Source organism: Desmodus rotundus, chromosome 5, assembly GCF_022682495.2.
Source record: "Desmodus rotundus isolate HL8 chromosome 5, HLdesRot8A.1, whole genome shotgun sequence".
NCBI classification, from domain to species: Eukaryota; Metazoa; Chordata; class Mammalia; order Chiroptera; family Phyllostomidae; genus Desmodus; species Desmodus rotundus.
This window is the reverse complement of record NC_071391.1, coordinates 138,641,692-138,663,491: the sequence shown is the minus strand read 5'-3', so window position 1 is coordinate 138,663,491 and position 21,800 is coordinate 138,641,692. Positions and strand designations below refer to the sequence as shown.

General features: G+C 36.1%; 1 protein-coding gene across 4 annotated transcripts in view; it reads left to right on the top strand.

Annotated features, from left to right (window-relative positions):
* The window catches only part of PELI1 (pellino E3 ubiquitin protein ligase 1), a 55,386-nt gene extending 38,254 nt beyond the window's left edge, over positions 1–17,132 (top strand). For all 4 annotated transcript variants that reach the window (XM_024552725.4, XM_045189382.2, XM_045189381.3 and 1 more), the window contains exons 2-7: positions 4,788–4,927; positions 6,528–6,657; positions 9,596–9,697; positions 13,524–13,721; positions 13,820–14,008; positions 14,714–17,132. In XM_024552725.4, the coding sequence (XP_024408493.1) occupies positions 4,857–4,927; positions 6,528–6,657; positions 9,596–9,697; positions 13,524–13,721; positions 13,820–14,008; positions 14,714–15,280 (1,257 nt within the window). In that variant the 5' untranslated portion in view covers positions 4,788–4,856 and the 3' untranslated portion in view covers positions 15,281–17,132. The remainder of the gene's footprint in view (positions 1–4,787; positions 4,928–6,527; positions 6,658–9,595; positions 9,698–13,523; positions 13,722–13,819; positions 14,009–14,713) is intronic.
* Positions 17,133–21,800: the final 4,668 nt, after the last annotated feature.

Sequence of the window (21,800 nt, the reverse complement as noted above, 5' to 3'; positions counted from 1 at the left end):
ACTTGTTTGAAAAATATTTTTAACTTGGGAAGATTCCTGCTGATAGAGTAACGTGCTCAATTTTTAAGGATCAAGTACAGGTTCAAAGTTACTGATGTTATATAGAAAACAGCCTTATTATCTTAGGATTTTCTCTAATATTTTTTTCCCCAGTTTCAGGTAGAATTAATGGTGCTATTTCGTGTTCTTTGTGCTGGATCACTTTGGGAGAGAACTGAATATGGTGGGGGTAGTGGGACGAGTCTGACCAACTAACTTAATTGCATGCCAACAGCTGGGCCCAGTAATGGAGGCCTTAGAATGAATTTGATTGATGTATGTAGTCATTTCAAGTCATCAAGTGCATGTCTTCAGAAATTGATGTTGAAGAATTCTATATCTTATCCAGATTTTAAAACATAGAGAATATATAAAGAGAGTGCTAGAGCACTGTACTGTCTAGCTGCTGGGCTTCGTTAAAGATTCTACCCTATTGTGAAGAGCATTAATCTTTCTTCAGAATACAGAGATTCCAACAACTTCTTTACAACAGTCACCTGTCAACATGTATTAGAACTGCAATGAAAGGTTCAAGGAGAAAAAGGTGTCATGGCAAATTTTATTCATAGTTTAAGATGCCAGTTATATGTAAATTGCTTATATGCCATATTAAATTTAAGAAAACTTTACATTGGGTTATTTTAACCAATTGGTTATAACCAATACTATTCAAGTGTTTTACTAGAGCACAGGTGGCAGGCACAAGGCCCGCAGGCCAAATCCAACCTTCCACCTTGTTTTATCCTGCCCGGCACCTTGTTTCTACCCGGAGGCAGCACCGAGCTCTCTCATAACTGTTAAGGAGTAGTTACATTTATACAGTCCTAAAATTACCTTAGGTCCTTTGAAGGCAACCACGAGGCTGATGTGGCTCCTGGTGAAAATGACTTTGACACCCCTGTACTATATAGGTTTTCAATTATTAGATACAGAAATAGAATCCGAGTTTCAGTGTGTTCCTGTGATTGAAACTTTGGTATCACCGATAAAATATCCCAAGATCAGGATCTAAGCAGAATAAGTATAATTAGAAATACATTGGTTTTCTTGGCTAATTTGGCCAAGGGCTCTAGAAAGTATAGAATAGTGGAAATATGCCAGCCCTACTCTAATTCCTTAGCTAAGGTAAAAATTATTTCTTTTGTTATAAAGGTAAAGACTAAATCTATAGTGCTCTGCATATTATAAATTCTTATTTTAGGACCATTATAGTCTCATATATTTCCAGCTCCAAAATTCTTTTCAGCCTACATTAGTCCCTTAATTTTTAGAGATAAGGAAACGTATTGCTTTGTTCATAGAGAACTAGTAAAATGCAAAAGATTTATATGATCTGAAGAGAAACCAGAGTATGTTCATAGAGAACTAGAATTAGAACATGACCTAATACTTGCTAGCCATACAATATACTAACATCAGCCAACTATGAGCATTCACATATCACTTCCAGATTTTTGCCATATCTGTGTAATACTATTTATACTATTCAAGTTGACTTTAAATAAATAAGCTCTTTTAAAGGAAATTATTTGCAACTAAAAATGCAAAACCACCACTTTCTAAAAATGGAAAGTAGTTCTAAATAGAAATCCGAATGTAGACGAAGCAGTGTTGTTAAAATTTAATTTAAAATTTAAGTTTAATTAATTCTTAAGATTTATTTGGGAAGATAAGAGGATTTTATAGTATATTTGAGTGAATGGAGTTTTTCTTAAAATAATTCTTAAATGTTTTACTTCTTTAAAATAAATTTAGTAAGCATTTTTTAATTTACTAACAACAAAAGTTAGTATGCTGTCTGAATTGCTAAACTAAATGTTTATGTCAGTTAAAAGGAATAAAAGGGTCAAACTGGCTAAGCCTTCTTCTTGTTCTTAATCATTAGGCTACAAATATTGTGTTTCTTTCTCTCCAAAAGTACACCTGTATACAGGCCGTATTTTACTGTACCATAAAAAAAAAAGGTATTTTTTCATTTATGAGTTTCCTATGAAATCTTTTGGTGGAATTATAAAACCAGGACACTTCTATGGGTTAGTGTAAGAGTTTTGTTGTGAACCTTTATAACAGGCCTAATAGGAAGACTAGGGAGAGAAATAGACATAGGAAATACCTAGTCCCATTAAACTGCTAATGAAATAGACCTGAGAGTATTGTGGGGATTGTTTATTATAGTGATTTTTCTGAAAAATCTCTTATCAGAAGTGTCAGGCTTTTGTTTTTTATACTTATGTCAAATTTATATTTTTGTAATTAAACTTTTTTTTATTCTTTTTTTTAATCTTCACTGAGGATATGTTTTCTTTATTGATTTTAGAGAGAGAGAGGAAGTTGGGTGGTGGGGAGAGACACATTGATGTGAAAGAGAAACATGGATCCGCTGCCTCCCATTCTCACCCCAGCCACAGATCGAACTTGAAACCTAAGTATTGCCCTGACTGGGAATTAGCAATCTTTTGGTGTTTGGATGATGCTCCAACCAACTGAGCCACCCAGCCAGGGCTTAATTAAAGTTTTATTTTGAGATGATTGTAGATTCACATGCAGTTGGAAGAAATACAGAGATTCTGTGTACCCTTTACCCCATTGATGTTATAAAGATACAGAACATTTCCTTCACTACATAAATCCTTCCTATTGCCCTTTGTAGCCACACCCAGTTAGCTCCTCCACCTGTGCCTTCCTTAACTCCTGGAAACCAGTTAATCTGTTTTTCATTTCTATAATGTCATTTCAAGAATGTTACCTTTGAAGGTTGTTAGATTTTTTACTCAGCAGAACTCTATAGAGATTTCATCCATGTTGTTTCATCTAACAGTAGTTTGTTCCTTTTTATTGCTGAGAACTGGTCCACATAATAGATATAAAGCTGCTCTAAACATTTGTGTACAGAAGTTTTCATTTCTCTAGGATAAATGCCTATATACTAATAGGCATTACTATATATATATATATAAAATTGTACTATATATATAATTGTACTATATATATATAATTGTCTTAACTATTTCCTTTACATACATTGGAACCACATCAGATAGTGTTATATAATTTTTGCTTTGACCTTCAGGCATAATGTAGAAAATTCAAGGAAAGAAAAGTTTATTGTATTTACCATATTTTTACTTACCATATTCCTTCTTTCTGATGTTCCAAGGTTCTTTTATCATTTGTTTTCTGGTTAGAGAATTTCTTCTGGTCATCTATTAGAGTGGGTCTGCTGATGACAAATTCTCCTAATTTTCCCTCATCTGAGAATGTCTTGATTTCCCTTCCATTTTTGCTGACTGTAAAACATATGCCACTTTCTTTTGGCTTGTATAGTTTTTGGTGAGAAATGCACTGTCATTCTAATTGCTTTCCCCCTATAGGTAAGGTATAGTTTCTCTGTGTCTTCTCTCAAGCTGTTTTCTTTGCCTTTGGTCTTAAGAAGTTTAATTATGATGTGTCTTGTCATGGATTTCTTCAGATTTACCCTGTGTAGGGTTTGTTCAGCTTCTTGAATCTGTGGTTTTGTTTCTCTTTCCAAAGTTGATTAAGTTTTCATCCATTCTTTCTTTCAGTACTTTTTCAGCTTCACTCTTTTTCTGTCACCTTTCTGGATTCTAGTGATACAAATGTAGATCTTTTGCTGTAGTCCCACAGGTCCATGAGACTGTGGTTTATTTTTTTCATTTTTTGCTTTTTTCGTCTATTCATTTGTCATCTTGATTATCTTTTTGCATGGTTTTAAATCTTTATATAATGAGTGATTTTCCATTGAAACCTGGGTATTTTTGTATTATATTCTGAGACTGAAGATATTAACTACACCTTCTGTTTCCACTGACTTTTCATGACACTACTTTGGCAGGGGAATAGGAGGTACCTCCTTTTTGCTGCCAGCTGGACGTAGAAGTTCAAATTCCCTACTCAGCCTCCATTGACCATCGCCCTCCCTACCCCCCGGGAAAAAGATCCTTTTTACTATTGTGGGTAACGGTGGACGTCCAGGCTCCCTATGTGATCTTCCCTGGCACTGCTAGGGTAAAGGTGGGGGCATGTTATCAACCAGCAGGGTGGAAGTCCTGGCTCCCTAGTTGGCCTACCCTGACACTACCCTGGTTGGGAGGTTGGGCCTTCTCATTAGACCTCAGGAGGTCAAAGTCTAGGCTCCCCACTCAGCTCTTGCAGCAGCTCTGCATAGAGATAGGGCCGCAGTGTTTTCTGTGGTGTTTGACTGCAGCAAGGCAGTTACTGTCAAAAGTTTTCAGTCTTACTAAATCCGCTCCTTTCTTGTTCCTTTGACTAGAGACACAGGCTTTTGTTGGGCTTTGCTTTTTTTACTCTGCCAGTTGGCATTTCAGGTTGCTGTATTCTTCGACTCCAAATCTGTTATATTAGGCAAGAAGAAAACTTACCGTTGTATTGTTCCTCGGGTCCTGAGTTTCCTAGCTGGTTGGCCTTCTCTCTACTTTTTAGAGTCTTCTTATGCTTTATATTTAATGTCCAAGGTTTTTAGTTATACTTAGTAGAAATAATAGGGAAAAATAAGTCTACTCCATCTTCCTGGAAGTAGAAGTCCCCAAGTTTACATTTTAATTTATTTAAACAGTTGTATCAAATACATAACCATTACTGGGGGAAATATTTCATATTTTATATTATATGATAATTTGTATAATATTTGCACCAGATAGACTAGAAAATATCTGTATTTAAACTGAAATTTATTGTTCACATTATTAATGATAACTTTTCCCCTCTAGGAAATAATGCAAAAGGTGTCCCAAGGCTCCTGACCAGTGAACAAAGATTTGAGAAAAACAGCCAAGCTCATGTTTTCTCCTGATCAAGAAAATCATCCATCCAAAGCACCAGTAAAATATGGTGAACTCATTGTCTTAGGGTAAGGTTTCTTCACCTGATGACATAAAATTGAATATTATATAGTAAATTTAACATCTAGGTTGAAAGTACTTTTTTTTTTTTGTAGAATTTATATCTTACCTATTTACAAAAGGATTTAAAGATACAAGGTAATATTACCAAGTCAGGAAACTCTTAATTCTCATTTTTATGCCATCACTTACAAGTGCTCGAGTACTGCATAAACTTTGCCTCACCCCCACCCCCAGATAGGACAAAGCTTCTTGAAGATGAAATGAAAATGTATTGTCTAGAGTCGTATAATTATTTTGTCTTCACTATTTCTTGCTTTAGAAAATTTGCCTTGGCTGACTTTATTTTTTATGAAGGGTGGTCAATATAACTGTTATATGTGGCATTCTTTGAGTAAACTCCTTCTCTTCCTTGTCAGCCACTAAAGTAGACCATTTTACAATCACATTCTCCTCCAGCCTCAAAACTGTCCCTATTCCCTGCTTCGTTTCCTCCCAGATTGACCATGACTTCAGGATGGGAGGGGGAAACAGTGAAAGAGGAGAGATTAATATTAAACCTACTGCCCATGCCATAATGAAGCAGTAAAGAACGAGGGGAAAAAAAAAGAAAGCACAGCACCTGCATCTGCTTTGCCAGTGTCACATGTGTGACCTTTGGAAAATATCTTAATTCCTCTGAGTCTGTGAGGAACTTCATTCCTCTGAGGAATAACTTAATTCTTAATCTGTTAGAGCAGACAGTGATGCCAATCCCCCAGAGTTTTTTATTGGATGGATGAAGTAAGGTGATGTATGGGGTAGGACCCAAGAGTGCCTACTACATAGTAAAGACCCAGATGTTTTGTTTTGAACTTTTCTCCTAGTAGTTCAGTCCTTGCTTTACCTTGAGTGTGTGTGTATGTGTGTGTGTATATATATATATATACACACACACATATATAAAAATATAAATAAAACGTTATCATGGAGAAATGGTCATAACATCTGAACAACAAAAGTACATTTAACTGCTGCTTAGCAGGCATTTCAGCTGGACAGGTTTTGCCAACATAATGTGAATGTGTATGTTTACATTTCGGTGGTTGAGACCTAACAAACAAGTCTAAAATTCCTCATTTCAAGACTTCAGCTATTTAAAGTGTCTGGTTCAAAATTAAAGGAGATTCTATTTAAAAAATTTGTATTGTACTTTTAAAGGTTAGATTAGCACATACAAACATTTACCTTTAGAAAAAAAATAGAATGAGTTACAAGGAGTCAGATATGCCACTAATCAGCTCTTGATTATCTTAAAAGGGAAGAAAAATAGAGATAACTCAAAGTAAAGAATGAAAAAAAGCATGGCAAACACCAGGATCCAAATTCTAGCTTTATATGTATAATCCAAAAGGTACTTCTCTGTGACTTAGAATGTGGCCAGAAGGAATCTCATTTTGTTTTATACTCAGGCAGCTGCGGATCAGCAATTGCTAAAAAAAATTTTAGATACTTAGAATGTGGTAATAGATAATTAATTGGAATTGATCCTATAAGGCAAAGTAACACATCTGTTAGAATTGTGTAGTTCTTGCAAGAGGTCACCTAAACCTTTTTTCCCCCCATCAGGTATAATGGGTCTCTCCCAAACGGCGATAGAGGAAGAAGGAAAAGTAGGTTTGCTTTATTTAAAAGACCTAAGGCAAATGGGGTGAAGCCCAGCACTGTGCATATTGCTTGTACTCCTCAGGCTGCAAAGGTAAAAAACAAACCAAAAACCCTGTAAATTAACTTGGAGAAATTGAAAGACTTGTAATGCATGTTGTTTATATTCTCTTGCATTTTCCCTTCACATTCAATACCTGAAGTTTCCTTTTGTTTGAGTGCGTGAAGACACTTTGGAGATGTGATATTTGAAGGGCTGCCATATGGAAGAGCATTGGACATTTTTTAATGACAAACCAGGATCAGTGGATGGAAATTAGAAGGAAGCATTCTCTTTTCTTATTAAAAAGGGTAGGGGTGGTTCTGGGGCTTTATCTAGTATTTAGAATTGTGCAGCTGTCTGCCCTGAGAATTACGGTGTTCCTGCACTACTAGAGGGTCCTTGGCTAGGCTTGACAAGGAATATAGTGTGTAAGAATTGTATTCAGGTGCTAGAAGCATGCTTGGGTGTGGTAATTTTTTTAACTAAGGGTCTTTCTCAAAGATTCTGTGGATGCTCTTTATTTTTATATTTTGTTTCATGATCCTTGTAACTTTTAGCATCATGCCTTGAAAAAAGTAGACCTCCATAATTGTTAACTTGAATCAAAGCTATGAAAAAGCAAATACTCAACTGTATCTACAACATAACTTCTCAATCTCCTTGTCTCGTGCTTTTAGTCCCTTTTTCTATCCCTACCAAAAGTCTCTAGAACCTAGGCCACCATTTCAGGACACTTGGACTTTTCTTAGATTGATAGACAATTAGAGGGAATTTTAGATCTTCACATTTCCTATGAATTCCTGTACTTCCCACTGGAGTTCCTTGGCTTATGCAAGTACATCTTATCTGTAGGTAAGCAGCCCCAGGATGTACATTAATATTATACCATCTGAAGTATATCTTTGTAAGTTAAATAACGAGAGACAGAGAAATTGGTAAATGATACCTTGTTTTAAGTCGTAGTTTCAGTCTCCAAAGTTAATTGGATTTTTGGCTTGTTTTTATATTCAATGTGATGTCTAAAATAAGAGTCCTCATTCCTTGACTAGGCATCGTCTGTTACTGTTTGAGAGCCAGTGAATGTAGAAAAGGGACAGTTTCTTTTGTGTGTCTTTTTGCTCCTTTGAAGAGAATGGATGTGCTGAGTAGGTGGTGGAAGTGAACAGCTTATTGATCCCATCAGAGGGGCTTCTTTCTAGTATTTCTCCACAGAAGTGCTTTGGCAATTTGGGTGTGCCAGTTATTCTTTGTGCAGGATTGTCTCACCTACTGCAGGACAATGCCTTGTAAGCCCTCACATCATTGTGACAGCCAGAAAATGCACCTGCGTATTTCCAGATGCCTCGCACACAGCTAATATGACCTCTGCTTGAGACCATCATCATTGGGAAAATATTTCTAATCCCTACCTCTGTAATACTCTGTTCTGTTCTTTGCATTTTTACTTCCACGCTTCTAATGTTTTCACTGTTAGCTTCTTTTCATCTTTATCAGGCAACAAGAATTTTAGGGATCAAAGACTGCCTCTTTTCTTTTTCAGTTTTGGAGAAATGTAGTATGAGGTCATGAAGAAAACTGTTTAGTCTGGCAGTCGTCTGGGATGAATGGTTAAACCGTGCCTTCCAGTCCAGTTAGAAGTTAACTTGACATAGTTCTTGCTCTGAATCTAAAAGTAGGTTTAATAGCTAAAAACAAAAACAAAAAAGAGGGATTACAATCTCAAAGTACACAAAAACACCTGTTTTTAAAGCTCTTTTGCCATTAAGAGTTAACTTCGAAAATACTGAACAATTATTTGATTGAAAAGTCAGTTTGTTAATGCTGAGTTAAAGTAATTTGTAGGTCTTAAAACCTGTAAAACAATTATACATCATTTATGAATAGATAAATGCACAGTAAAAAAGAACATGCATAGGAATGCTCTGTGCTGCTCTTGAGGTTGGATGCCTCTGAAGAAAGGAGAGTAGGGAGGAACATGCAAACAGTATGGATTGTATCTGTAGAGCTTAATTTCTTCTAAAAGATCAGAAGCAAAAATGACATTTTTGAACTTTGATAAAGCTGTGTAGTTAGTACCCAGGTGTTTGTTTATTTCTCTTGGTATAGTACATGAAAATTTCACAATCTTATTTAATCTTAAAGTCACTATTTTAAGGCTTTATTTATTATAGATTGACTACAAAATCAAACCAAATGAAATTTTAAAATGCCAAAGGTCTAAATAAGAACTTTTTTTTTTTTTCATTTAGCCTTCCTGTGTATAATCATTGTTTTGTGTCTTTGTATGTTTTCCTTTTACACAACCTGTTTCCACTTCCTTTGTTCGGGTTTTCCCCCCTCTGGTATTATCTTCAACTCATATATATACAGAGAGAGAGAATATGCTTGAAAACAAAACTGAAAAGTTCTTTTTAGCAATGTTTTTAGTTTGGGACAAGTCAGAAGTGTAGTCGTAAGCATTATATCCATTTCCTTTGGTAATGTGTAATCATTCTATGAATTTTTCTGTATCTAGCCCAGCATATGGCAAATATTTGTCATCTGTAGTCACAGAATGGTTACAAAACCAGTTAACTCTGCTTATTGTTTAACTTTATAACTTTTTGAGTTACTTTAAAAATAAGATTCCTCTTATCTTGCAAGATTTTGTATTTTCTTCTTACCAGAGTAGTACCAAGTACTGTTTTCAAATTCTACATGGGATGGGTTTTGATGACTTTATAATTAAATACTTATAAGGCAGCCCCAAATTTTATTGTTTTTATACAATGAAAATATGTTCTTACTCTATAACAACTGCAAAGTATTTTTCTACACCCCACTCATCTTGAGAAACTGTCGTCACAGCTGAGGTTATGCAAGAGTTACTAATCTCTAACCTAAATTTCAGGGGGTGGAATATGTCATATATGTGATAGATTACCTTTTTTTTAAATCTGGTTTGATTGACCTGCCAACTAGTTTTTGCTATTAATCTTTTCTCTCTTAGGCAATAAGCAACAAGGACCAGCATAGCATATCATATACCTTATCTCGGGCCCAGACAGTGGTGGTTGAATATACTCATGACAGCAACACTGATATGTTTCAGGTATTATATAATACGTGGAATTTTTTTTTTTGGTAAAAAACAAAAAAAGTTAAAACCTATTGTCAGTGACTTTTGCTCTGTTCAAATTAAAGATTATCATATTTTCATGTATTTATTAAGTTATGTATTGTTTTCTAAACCGCATATATAGAAGGTAGAATAGCATAGTTAAGAGATGGTCTCTGACATCAGAACTCCTTTAAGCATTACTTAGCCACTGTATGCCTCAGTTTCCTCCTCTAAAGTACAGTTAATAAAACTTCCCTCATGTGACTGTTAAGAGGCTTCTAATGGTTTAGTGCATTTGAAGTGCTCAGAGGATGCCAGGTAGAGGGTAAACACTTAGCTATTAATAATCTAGATAACAGTAGTAACTCTGTTAGCTATTGTTATCCAAAAAAAGAAACCAAGAAATATTCTGCACACATATATGACCTTTTTTTGCCACCACTTTACCATTTTCCTCTGTAGACAACAGAAAGTACAGGCAGTTCTGTTTCTAACATATATGTGAAGTCAAACTTGTTTCTCAGCACGTATTTGGTCAATAAAAGGTGTTTTTTTCCCCCTTAATTCTCTTATACCAATCTGTGGCATAAAAGAATGTTTATATAAACTGATAGGTGATAGAACAGCCACACTCAAAGATGTATAAACAAAATTCATAGTATCTTCTCCCTTAATATTGGGTTTTGTAAAGACCTGGGGTTTTCTGATAAAAAACAAAACAAAACAAAACTGAAGTACTTAATAATGTTTTTACAATTTGTCCCAATGACTTTTTAACGTTCCCTTTATTTTATAAGATTGAATGTGAAAAGGCCTGGAGATGTCTTTAATTATCACCATTTGTAAAATATTTCTTTGAAGTCACTTACTCCTTCTAGCCCTTTTAATGGAATAGTGAAATTTTAGGATAGTGTCTCTAATATTAGATTATGGATGTTGCTTTTACCAAAAAATTAAAAATAAATAACAACCTTAATGAAGAGGAAGGTTTGAATCTTAATGAGAACCTAACACAAACTTTAGGATGATTTTTCATATTTTATTATTACTGACAATCAGTTAAAATTAATGTGCCTAATTAGCTTTTTTAAAATCAAAATGCTACAACCACTGTGGCAAGTCTGATAAAAACTCTCACGAGAGAGCTCCCATTGGCGAGGTCCCACCACCACGTGATTTCCACAGCATTCTCTTTTGCCTGCACCCCTGGCTGAGGTGGTACCTAGAGGGCATCCTGAACTTCTTGCTCCTCTAATCAGACCCACTGACCCTTTGCTGTCCTGCAGAACCTGCCATCTCTCTCGTGTCCTACCTCTAAATTACTGCCTTCAGACCCCATGCCCCATCCTTACTCCTTGTCCTGAGTAAGTCAGCCTCCAGGATCCTGAGGCAGCTCCAGGCCCATCCTCAGCTTTAGGAGACTCACTCGCCTTTCACTTTCACATGAAATTTCCCAGTTATGAAAGTAATAAAAATCAGTGATTTCAAAAAAAATCAAAATACTACGTAGATATTTGCTCATAGACTAGAATTTTAGTTTAAGGGAATAGAGAGTTTTCCTCAATAATAGTAAACTGATCATATCCTTTCTACAAGCATTACACCTTGTAATGTGTGAAAGATATAGACATTTCTACATCAAAAATCTGAAATATATCAGAAACTATCCCAATAAATTAGCTAGTCTTTGAGAAACTTGTTTTGTAAGCATTCAAGGATTGCTTACATTTTAACCTGAACAAGAACATTTATTGTTCAAGACATCAGATATTCAAACTCCAGTTCAGTGTATTGCTTGACTCTATGAGTAAATAAAGGAGACATTACAAGTTGATTACATGTGTAGGCAGTCTAAATGTGTGAAGTACAGTCTTCTGATCCAGTTGAAGGAGGGTGAGGAAAAGGCTTTGTGGCAGTGCCTTTTTATCTGGGTTTTTCTTCTTTCTATCAAGTTGAGTAGGATTTTGCCAGTCCAACCAGGAGAAAGACATTCTGACAAAAGAGATGACAGAGAAGTACACAGTGTGGTAGAAGATTGATGAATAAGCAAGCTACTTACAGCTAGAATATACTTTTGTGTGAACAGAAATAACAGGAAATTAGGCTGGGTTGGTAGTAGGAGGCAAATTGTCACATCAGTTTCTAATTATCAAAAATAAGAAACTGGTAAGTTTAGCTAGGGGTTGTAAGGAACCACTGAAGTTTTTAGTGAGGGTGGGAGAGAATTACATGATAAGATCTGTATTGTTTAAACTAATAGCAGTTAGAAAGAGGTGGAATTACTAAAGTTTAACACATTCATATTTTGGCATCCCAGCACAGTCATGTAGGTTTTCTCTTCATAGGTACTTCAGAGTTCTTCTTTCTTACCTGTCATTACCAGTATTGCTTTGATATCTCAAATCTTCTTCTCCAAGACCCAGATCAAATATCAGATCTTCTGGAACAGTATCTCTTCCCAAATAAATGCTGCTTCTGAATATCACTTCTCAATGCAATCCTTGGTTTGCATCTTTGGGCTCTAAAAGAGCTTTTTTATTTTTGGAACTATTTCAAAGGTCTGAGATCATTTTCTTTGGATATCATTTATCTTTGAAATAAGGAAAAGGGACATTCAATCTTAAATTTGTTAACCAACCCATTTTCCCTTAAAACTCCAAACTAAATAAACTTGACGGTAGGACAAAAACACTGAAGAGTTTTATCCAAAAGTATGCTGATATGAGGAATTCCTGAGGCTCACCTATGCAAAGAATGAATTTTAAAATTATCTTTGTGGAGAGTCAGTATTTTTTTTTCGGTACCCACATTCTTCAATTTTATGATACTACTTTATAACAAATACACTAATGTACTGATCGTTTTTACAGGTTTACTTTTAAAACCCTGTGACACTTGTCAGTTCTGTCATCCATTCCATTGATTTCCTTTTCTCCTTTTTAACTTTCTTCTTTCAAAATGAAATTAATTTATTTATTAGCTAAGACTCTGAAGCTGTTTTTAATTCTCTTAACACCTCACCCACCAGAACTCTTATCTGGGAAACTTATCTCTGAAATATGGCCAAGAACAAGGGAAAAATTAAAAGAACACCTAGGCATATAAAGTAAATGTCAGGTAGGCCAAGCACTGAAAGAAATGGCCTACCTAGGCTCTTATCAGTAACCTTTTGAAATGCCATTCTTTGAAGTATGGTTAGTGTTTGATTTCTCAACCCTTAGCAGAGTAAGAGTAGCTGGTTAGAGGAGGGGTGTGCTGCTAGAGACAAGTGTGCCCAACTGCAAGAAATGATAGCTGACATCCTGACAGAGACAAAATAAATATCTGTGAAGTATACATAAGACCTCAAAGCAAGATTGTGTAAACCCTTAACATAAGGATCGGTGTTCTTGTAGGCCTTTATAGCACCTGAAGACATCAATGTACTTCAGCTGAATATAAATGGTATTCATGGTGTAATATCCTGGAGTCATCATAAAAGATTTACTTATATATTAATTATATTTTGTTAAAGAAGGTAGAGAATAATATGTGGTAGACATATTTCCATCTGCAGCTATCTAAAAATCTCACCCAACCTAACCTCCTTATTCCCTGAAGGTTTCATATATTCTGGATTGTAAGTTCCCACTTAATTCTGTGCTGTAAGTGATTATTACATCAGAGCAAGTCTGACAGATTAGTTTTCAAGGGTATAGATGCTCCCAGAGTTAACTATGATAAGTTTGAGCTTTAGAAATTTCAGAGGCTTAATGTTGAAAGGATTTTCCACTGTGTTCCTTTGAATAGGTTTACAGACATTTCTTTTTTTCCTTAGATTGGTCGGTCGACTGAAAGTCCCATTGATTTTGTAGTAACTGACACAGTTCCTGGAAGTCAAAGTAATTCTGATACACAGTCAGTGCAAAGCACTATCTCAAGATTTGCCTGTAGAATCATCTGTGAACGCAATCCCCCGTTTACAGCACGGATATATGCTGCAGGATTTGACTCATCAAAAAACATCTTTCTTGGGGTAAAGAGCTTTTTTTCCTAAATGATGCATTATTTTAATAATCACTTCTATTTCCAAGTTACAAATAAATCGAAGCTCACTGTTCTTACTCCAACTAGGAGAAGGCTGCCAAATGGAAGACATCAGATGGGCAAATGGATGGCTTAACCACTAATGGCGTTCTAGTTATGCATCCACGTAATGGGTTCACAGAAGACTCCAAGCCTGGAATATGGAGAGAAATATCAGTGTGTGGAAATGTATTCAGCCTGCGTGAAACCAGATCAGCTCAGCAGAGAGGGAAAATGGTAAGTACTGAGATGTAGTTTCTTATTTAGCTACAGTAAACACATTGGGTGAATTGGACTAAACACATTACATATTTCCAAAGACTCTTAAATCTCTTGTTGATACATAGTACTAAGTCTGATTATCAAACACTGACTATGAAATACTATACTATATGATATTTTAATGTTTTAATTTGGACACTCTGAAAATTTATTTTTTCATATTATGTTAATATATGTTAAAACCTAAGCTTTCCTAAATTAAATAGCACTCTGTATTTTCTACTTGTATCTCTATTATCTTTGACCATGATACTTATTGGAAATATTAGACCTACTGATTAGCCTTGGGAAATAAGCTCTTGTGGATATATGTGTTCAGAAAAGACAGTTCCCTGTTGGTCCCAGATACTGCTTCCTCATGGTGCTCATGCTTTCCATGCAGCCTATCCCTTTTGGTTTAATCATAAGTTATCTTTACAATACGGCTGAAAAGAAATAATGTTCCTGCTTAACGTTTTATCCTTGATTTTCAGACTTATATTTTTTATGACTTTCAAGTTTTTAAAATATTTAGTAACAAGTTTTTATGACTTTCAAGTTTTTAAAATATTTAGTTACAGAAAATGTTGGTTCTATATAAGGAACACAGGAGAGAACACTCTAACGTAAAAAATCCAAGACACAGCTGTGAATGTGTTTTTTGATTCTTATTTCTTCTAGGTGGAAATTGAAACCAATCAGTTACAAGATGGCTCATTAATCGATCTCTGTGGTGCAACATTGCTGTGGCGTACTGCAGAAGGCCTTTCCCACACTCCTACAGTGAAGCATTTAGAAGCTTTAAGACAGGAAATCAATGCAGCACGACCTCAATGCCCTGTAGGGTTCAACACACTAGCATTTCCTAGTATGAAGAGGAAAGATGTTGTTGATGAAAAACAACCATGGGTATATTTAAACTGCGGCCATGTCCATGGCTATCATAACTGGGGAAACAAAGAAGAACGTGATGGAAAAGATCGTGAATGTCCTATGTGTAGGTCTGTTGGGCCCTATGTCCCTCTCTGGCTTGGATGTGAAGCTGGATTTTATGTGGACGCCGGCCCTCCAACCCATGCATTTAGCCCATGTGGGCATGTGTGTTCAGAAAAGACAACTGCCTATTGGTCCCAGATCCCGCTTCCTCATGGTACTCATACTTTTCATGCAGCCTGTCCCTTTTGTGCACATCAGTTGGCTGGTGAACAAGGCTACATCAGACTTATTTTCCAAGGACCTCTAGACTAACAGACAGTTGTCCTCTTGGACTGAATTATAAATTTATAAGCTAAGTGAGTTGGGTTTTTCAACCTGTTGTCACGTCTTGGTTTCTCTAGTCTGATCATTTGCATTAAGATGAAGAAGTTTTTTAAACATTTATAATAAAGAGTAATTTTTGAGCAAAAATCTGGGAAACTCAAGCAAAGGAATTTCTCAAAGTACCAGACTTCTGAAATCTGAGTTTTTAAAATCTATTTTGAGGAGAAAAAAGACAGTCTAATTTTATGCCTTCATTTTAGTGTTTTTGAATCACCCATCCTCAGTGTTGAAAAATCGTTTTGTATAACTGAGGGTACTGTTGGTTCAAACTATGTTAGTTTACAGTTTGTTGCAAATATTGTAAAATACAGCAACATGTATATTGACTTTTTTTCTATTTATCTTTATTATAGAAAATATCTTAGAGTGTTCTCGATCGAGTAGCATGGTAATGATGGTGTCACACTCTTGGTGTGAATGGTGAATGGTAGGTTAGTGAGCATCGCTCAAGGATTTGGGAGGTTAGGCAGAAGGACAAGAGAGCCTCTTTCCCCACCCCATCTAAGTACGGAATTTGGTAAATTAGAATATTTTATAAAACCAAATTCATTTTAATTACCATTATGTAAGAGGTGTTTGTTCTTAACTACATTGAAAGTAATCAGAAAACATTTTTTCCTTAATGTTTCTCTCAAGTGTAGTACTATAACAAAAATTTAATGCTAAGAAACGTTTTATATGCTCCTTTGAATATGCAATTTAATCTAGATTATCTATTTTTCTCCCGTGATAACTAATCTGTTTTTAGTATCAGCAACATTTGGCAAGTTTATTTTTTAGATATAAACTGTGGTTCATCTGTTCACTGTTTCTAGAAAAAAAATCATTCTCATGAGAAAAAGCATAAATTAACAAGAAAGGAGAATGGGCTTGATTTGCTTTTAGAAAAACAAATGCTTAATTAATTAATCTGTTTTTGGCCTTATCCAGACATTACGAACTCTAGAGAGATACAAGGGGTTGAATGACAATTGTATGCCCCGTTTTTTTAACCTAACAGACCAGCCTTAACTTTGGGCTTGAATACGAAGGAGAGTTGCCAGTGTGACTCAAGGAAATGTATGGTTGGCAGAGGCACACTATTGACAGCAGAGTTGGAGGGACATACTTGCATGGTCTGTTCATTCTCATTCCAATAAATTCTTTGCTCTCAGAAGCAAGAAAAGTTTCTTCCCCCCTTCTCTTCTCGCTCCCCTCTTTCTGTAATGCACCACAAGGAAAGTATAGACAGTTGGCACTACATCAAATCCTCTTTGCACTTGTAGAAATCAATACACTTTCAGATTAGACAGAATTATTATTTTAATCTTTTGATTTGTTTTCCTTTAGTTTGAAAAGTTGTATAATAATTGACTCTAGCAAAATTATGTACGTGGTAGCATAGCTTTAATTTATCCTATTACAGCACTGTTCTGGATTTTCTTTCGGTTTTAAAAAAACCTGTTGCTTAGAAGCCATGAATTATTTTATTTTACTTCAACTTGTCAACATTTTCTTGTTTTTAAAAATGATCATTTGGGTTCACTCAGGAAATGCATGTCAGGAAATTTGTATTATAAGTTTACTAGTTGTGATGTATTAGTAACTGCTGTTACCCCTTTTCAAAGAAATATAATTGATATTGAAGTTTTCTAGATTGTCACATGCTTTGTGACTAATGCAAGGAAATCAAGTCCTGTGTTGTATTTGTTCTAGTCATTTCTATTCAGTCTATATATTGTAGCTAATTTTTATTTGCAATTAATTTATTCAAACTAAGTAAATATTTTCAAAATAGATATTTGAATTTGTCTCTGCATTCATTTTTGCATAACTGAGAATGGGAAATCAGAAGTGATAACTTGTGGACAAATCTACTTCACACTTCAAAACTATTCACTTGAAATAGATTAGGAGTTTGCATTTAAGATACAATTTGAAATCTCTGATTCTCTTGGGAATGCATGTCATACTTATTAATGGTTGAATAATTGAGGTCCTTTGCTAAGTCCTGCTAGAGTTGGCTTCTTGCAAGTTGCATACTAGACTGTTACAATAGTGCTTCAGTTACCATAAAAGCTTCTGTTCTTCCCAAAGTGCCTGAATTTCCTCCTACCAACTGGGAAAATTTAGTTCATTTCTTATCAAATTCATGTTTTGAAAACTCAGGTAATTTAAATCAGTCAGGTATCTTTCTCTTCAAGCATTTTGAATATTTTTTCCATCGTTTTGCCAATGCCAAATGGAACACTTTACTCAGTTATATAGGGGAATAAATGCCAGTGTTCTGGCCAAAGAGGAAGAAGTTATGTTCAGGTCTCCTAAATGCACTCTCAAGGAAGACATTCTTCATGGCTTAACTCTTCCAAATATCTAATATCTAAATGTCTTAATCTCTGAATGTTCCTTAATTTGTACAGGGGATTAAATTTCCCTTCATCTAAATGTTAGGTTATCTTCTTGAAACTGAAATTGCTTATTTCCATCAAAAAAATCTAATATAGGTAAAACAGGATAGGAATAAATAACAATACAAATACTGAGTTGGCCAAAAAGTCCATTTAGTTTTTTTCTATAAAATAAAAGACTTTTTTTTTCATTTTCACCAATAACTTTATTGATGTGGATGTTTTGAATATGTAAGCTGTCTCCCACGTGGTATAATGTTGATTGTTCTCAATTAATATCTCGATTTATTGGCTATCAACTTAAATCTCCAGCATAAAACTTTGCACACAACTTTTGACACATTCTGTCAGTCACAGCATCTTCTCCATACACTGCACAAATCTTTTTTTGTCTTTCGGTTGCATTTTTACCTTTCTTGAAATAATAAAAGCATAATATGCCAAAAATGTTGCATTTTCTTCTGTCTTCAATACTAAAACAGCTACATAAAAATTCACCAATTTTGATGTTTTTTTAAAAATGCATGCTGATATGATAGCTGTTAAAATACAGTCTATCAGAATTGTTTCAGATGAAGTTAAAGACAACTAAGCACCACTGGAGCCATCTTACAGAAAAAAAACAAACTTTTTGGCCAACCCAATATATTGTATAATTACATCTCATATGAGTATTTCCATTCCACTCTCCCTCAGGATACCTAAAGAACCATGTGTGAAGCATGGCCTTCTGAAACAAACTGAGTAAGGGCACAATGGAAATTCATCCTTTATTTCTTTAAATGTATATGATAAATAAAATTCTAACACTTTGGCCCCTCCTCACAATGGATCATCTTGATATGTGCTACCCTACTTTAGAGACTACTGGCTAGAAAATCTGTGAACCATTCCTTTGTGTTTATGTTCTAAGAATTAACCCTGTAGCAAACCAGATCATAAAAATACTGTATAACTGAACTGTATTATTCTAACTCCCACTCTACTTTCGAAATTACTCTTACATAAGTATACTTTAAGGCCATGCCCTCCAATTTTATCCACGCGTTCTTAAAACAGATATTTGAATATCCACTGTGCACCAAGCCCTGTTCTAAATATAGAATGATATAGCAAAAACAAAAATGTTCGTTCTTCATGGGGTTTGTATTCTATTGGGGAAAATAATGAATAAGAAAAGGGTAAAGCATGACAGCAGTTTTGAAAGAACAAAAACAGGAAAAGGGAGATGCAAAGTGTGCACACATGTGCTTGTGTGTATAGAGAAGGTTTGCAATATTAAATAGCACAAGGGAAAGCCCCACTGGAACGGTGATACCAGTAAAGATCTGAAGGAGCTAAAGGGTGTGGCTACTTAGGAGCAAAGCATTTAGCCAAAGGGAACAATAGCTGTAAGAATCCTAAAGTAGAAGTCTGTAATGTTTCAATAAAAGCAAAAAGGACAGTGTGGCTCTGTGGTATGAGAAAAGGAGTATGGTTTTAGATCAAGATGGCAGGTAGGCAGACGTGGCTTCACACAATCACATCAAAATTATAACTAAAATATAGAACAACCCGCACTCAGAATTGTCAGAAATCTAATTGGTGGAAGTCTGACAATTACGGAATTAAAGAAACCACATCCATCCAGACTGGTAGGAGAGGTGCAGATGTGGAACAGGCTGGTCCCTCACTCACATGTGGTGGCTAAAACTTTGGGAGGGTATCTTGGGAGCCAGGAGTCCCAGCCACACACCAGGCCCCTAGCCCAGGGTTTCAGTGCCAGGAAGGTAAGTCCCCTCAACTTCTGGCTGCGAAAACCAGTCGGGATTGAGTCTGTGGAAGAAATGGCTGGAGCCTCTTAAAGAAACCACTCTTAAGACGCACCTCCTCAGACTCACTCACTGAGCTCCAGCACTGGGATAGCAGCAAATCTCCAAGCCCAGCACCAGTAGCAGCCATCTCAGATTGCTTTATACCTCAGGAAGGGTCCCCTCTCCCCGCACAAAACACAGGTGATGGCTGACCTTGTCCTGTATTACCTGGGAAACCCCAGGGCCAGCATACCCAGTGGACAGGTACAGACCAGTCAGAGCACCACCACCCTGCCTATGCACGGCTGATCCTCCAAGGAGGGCAGAGGGTGGTAAGTTGTCACAGCCAATCCTTCAATCTGACTGGCCTCAGTAAATCTCTCCCACTGATCTGCAAACAGCAACCAAGGCTCAACTATAAGAGGAGGGTGTACTCAGCCCACATGAAGGGCACACCTCGAGTACCCAGCTTGGGTGATAGGGGAGGCTGTGCCACTGGACCCTACAGGACACCTACTACATTAGGCTATACTACCAAGACAGGGAGTCATAGCAGCTCTACCTAGTACACAGAAACAAACACAGGGAGGCTGCCAAAATGAGGAGACAAAAAACATGGCCCAGGTGGAAGAACAGATCAAAACTCCACAAAAAGAGCTAAACAAAATGGAGATAAGCAATCTATCAGATGCAGAGTTCAAACACTGGTTATAAGGATGCTCAAGGAACTTAATGAAGACTTCAGCAGCATTACAAAGATCGAGTCAGAGACAAAGGATACACTAATTAAAGTAATTTACAGGGAAACAACAGTAGCGTGGATGAAGCTGAGAAATCAATGATAAGGAACACAAGGAAGCAAACAACCAAGAAGAAAATAAGAATCCAAAAAAATGAGGATAGTATAAGCAGCCTCTGGGACAACTTCAAGAGGTCCAACATTTGCATCATAGAGGTGTCAGAAGGAGAAGAGAAAGCAAGAAAGTGGAAATCTATTTGAAAAAATAATGAAAGAAAACGTCCCTAATTTGATGAAGGAAATGCACATGGAAGGCCAGGAAGAATAGAAAGTCCCAAACAAGGTGGACACAAAGAGGCCTAGTCCAAGACACATCATAATTAAAATGCCAAAGGTTAAAGGATCTTAAAAGCAGCAAGAGAAATTAGTTACCTACAGGGGAGTTCCCAAAAGACTGTCAGCTGATTTCTCTAATGAAACTTTGCAGGTTAGAAGGGATTGGCAAGAAATATCCAAAATCATGAAAAATGGACCTATAGCCAAGATTGCTCTACCCAGCAAAGATACCATTTAGAATTGGACAGACAAAGAGCTTCCTAAACAAGAAAAAACTAAAGGAGTTCATCATCACCAAACCATTATTATGTGAAATGTTAAAGGGACTTACTTAAGAAAAAGAAGATCAAAACTATGAACAATAAAATGGCAAAAATACATATCTATCAACACTCGAATCTAGAAAATAAACCAAACAAACAAGAAAAACAGAATCATGGATAAAGGGAGAGTTTTGATGGTTGACAAGATGGGAGGGATGTGTGGGGGAATGGGTGAGAGGTGAGGGGATTAAGAAGTACAAATAGATAGTTACAGAACAGCCACAGGGATGAAAGTACAGTATAGGAAATGGAATAGTCAAAGAACTTAATATGCATGACCCATGGGGGGGGGATTGCCTGAGGGAGTGGGGATGCTGGGTGGAGGTGGGCAAAGGGGAAGAAAAATCAGGACTATAATAGCATAATCAATAAAATGTAAATTAAATAGAAAAGAGTAGTAGGTAGAACAACAGAGGGTAAATGGGGCATGGAGATGAAACTAGCTCTTGGAGGACGTCTTGAGATTTTTGGCTTTTATTCTGAGTGATGTGGGGGTCATAGCATTTTGAATAAGGAAGTAACACAATCTGATACAATTTTAAGAATTTAAATAGATGGAAGTGGGAGCAGAGAGACCAATTTGGAGACCAGTGCAGTAATCCTGGAGAGAAATGATGCTGGCGTGGGCCAAAGTGGAAGTAGTGTAGCTGTCTTGAAGAGTGACTGGCATCTGGGTGTATTTTGAAGGCAAAGCTGACAGTAGTGCTGGTAGATCAGATATGGGTATGAAAGAAGAGTCGAGGCTGATTCAGCTGAGCCTAAGCAACTGAAAGGATTGCCATTTATTGAAGTGGAGAATATTATAAGCAGAATGGTTTGTGAGGGGAGGGTGCTCTGGTTGTGGAATCAGGAACTTAGTCTTGGATGTTA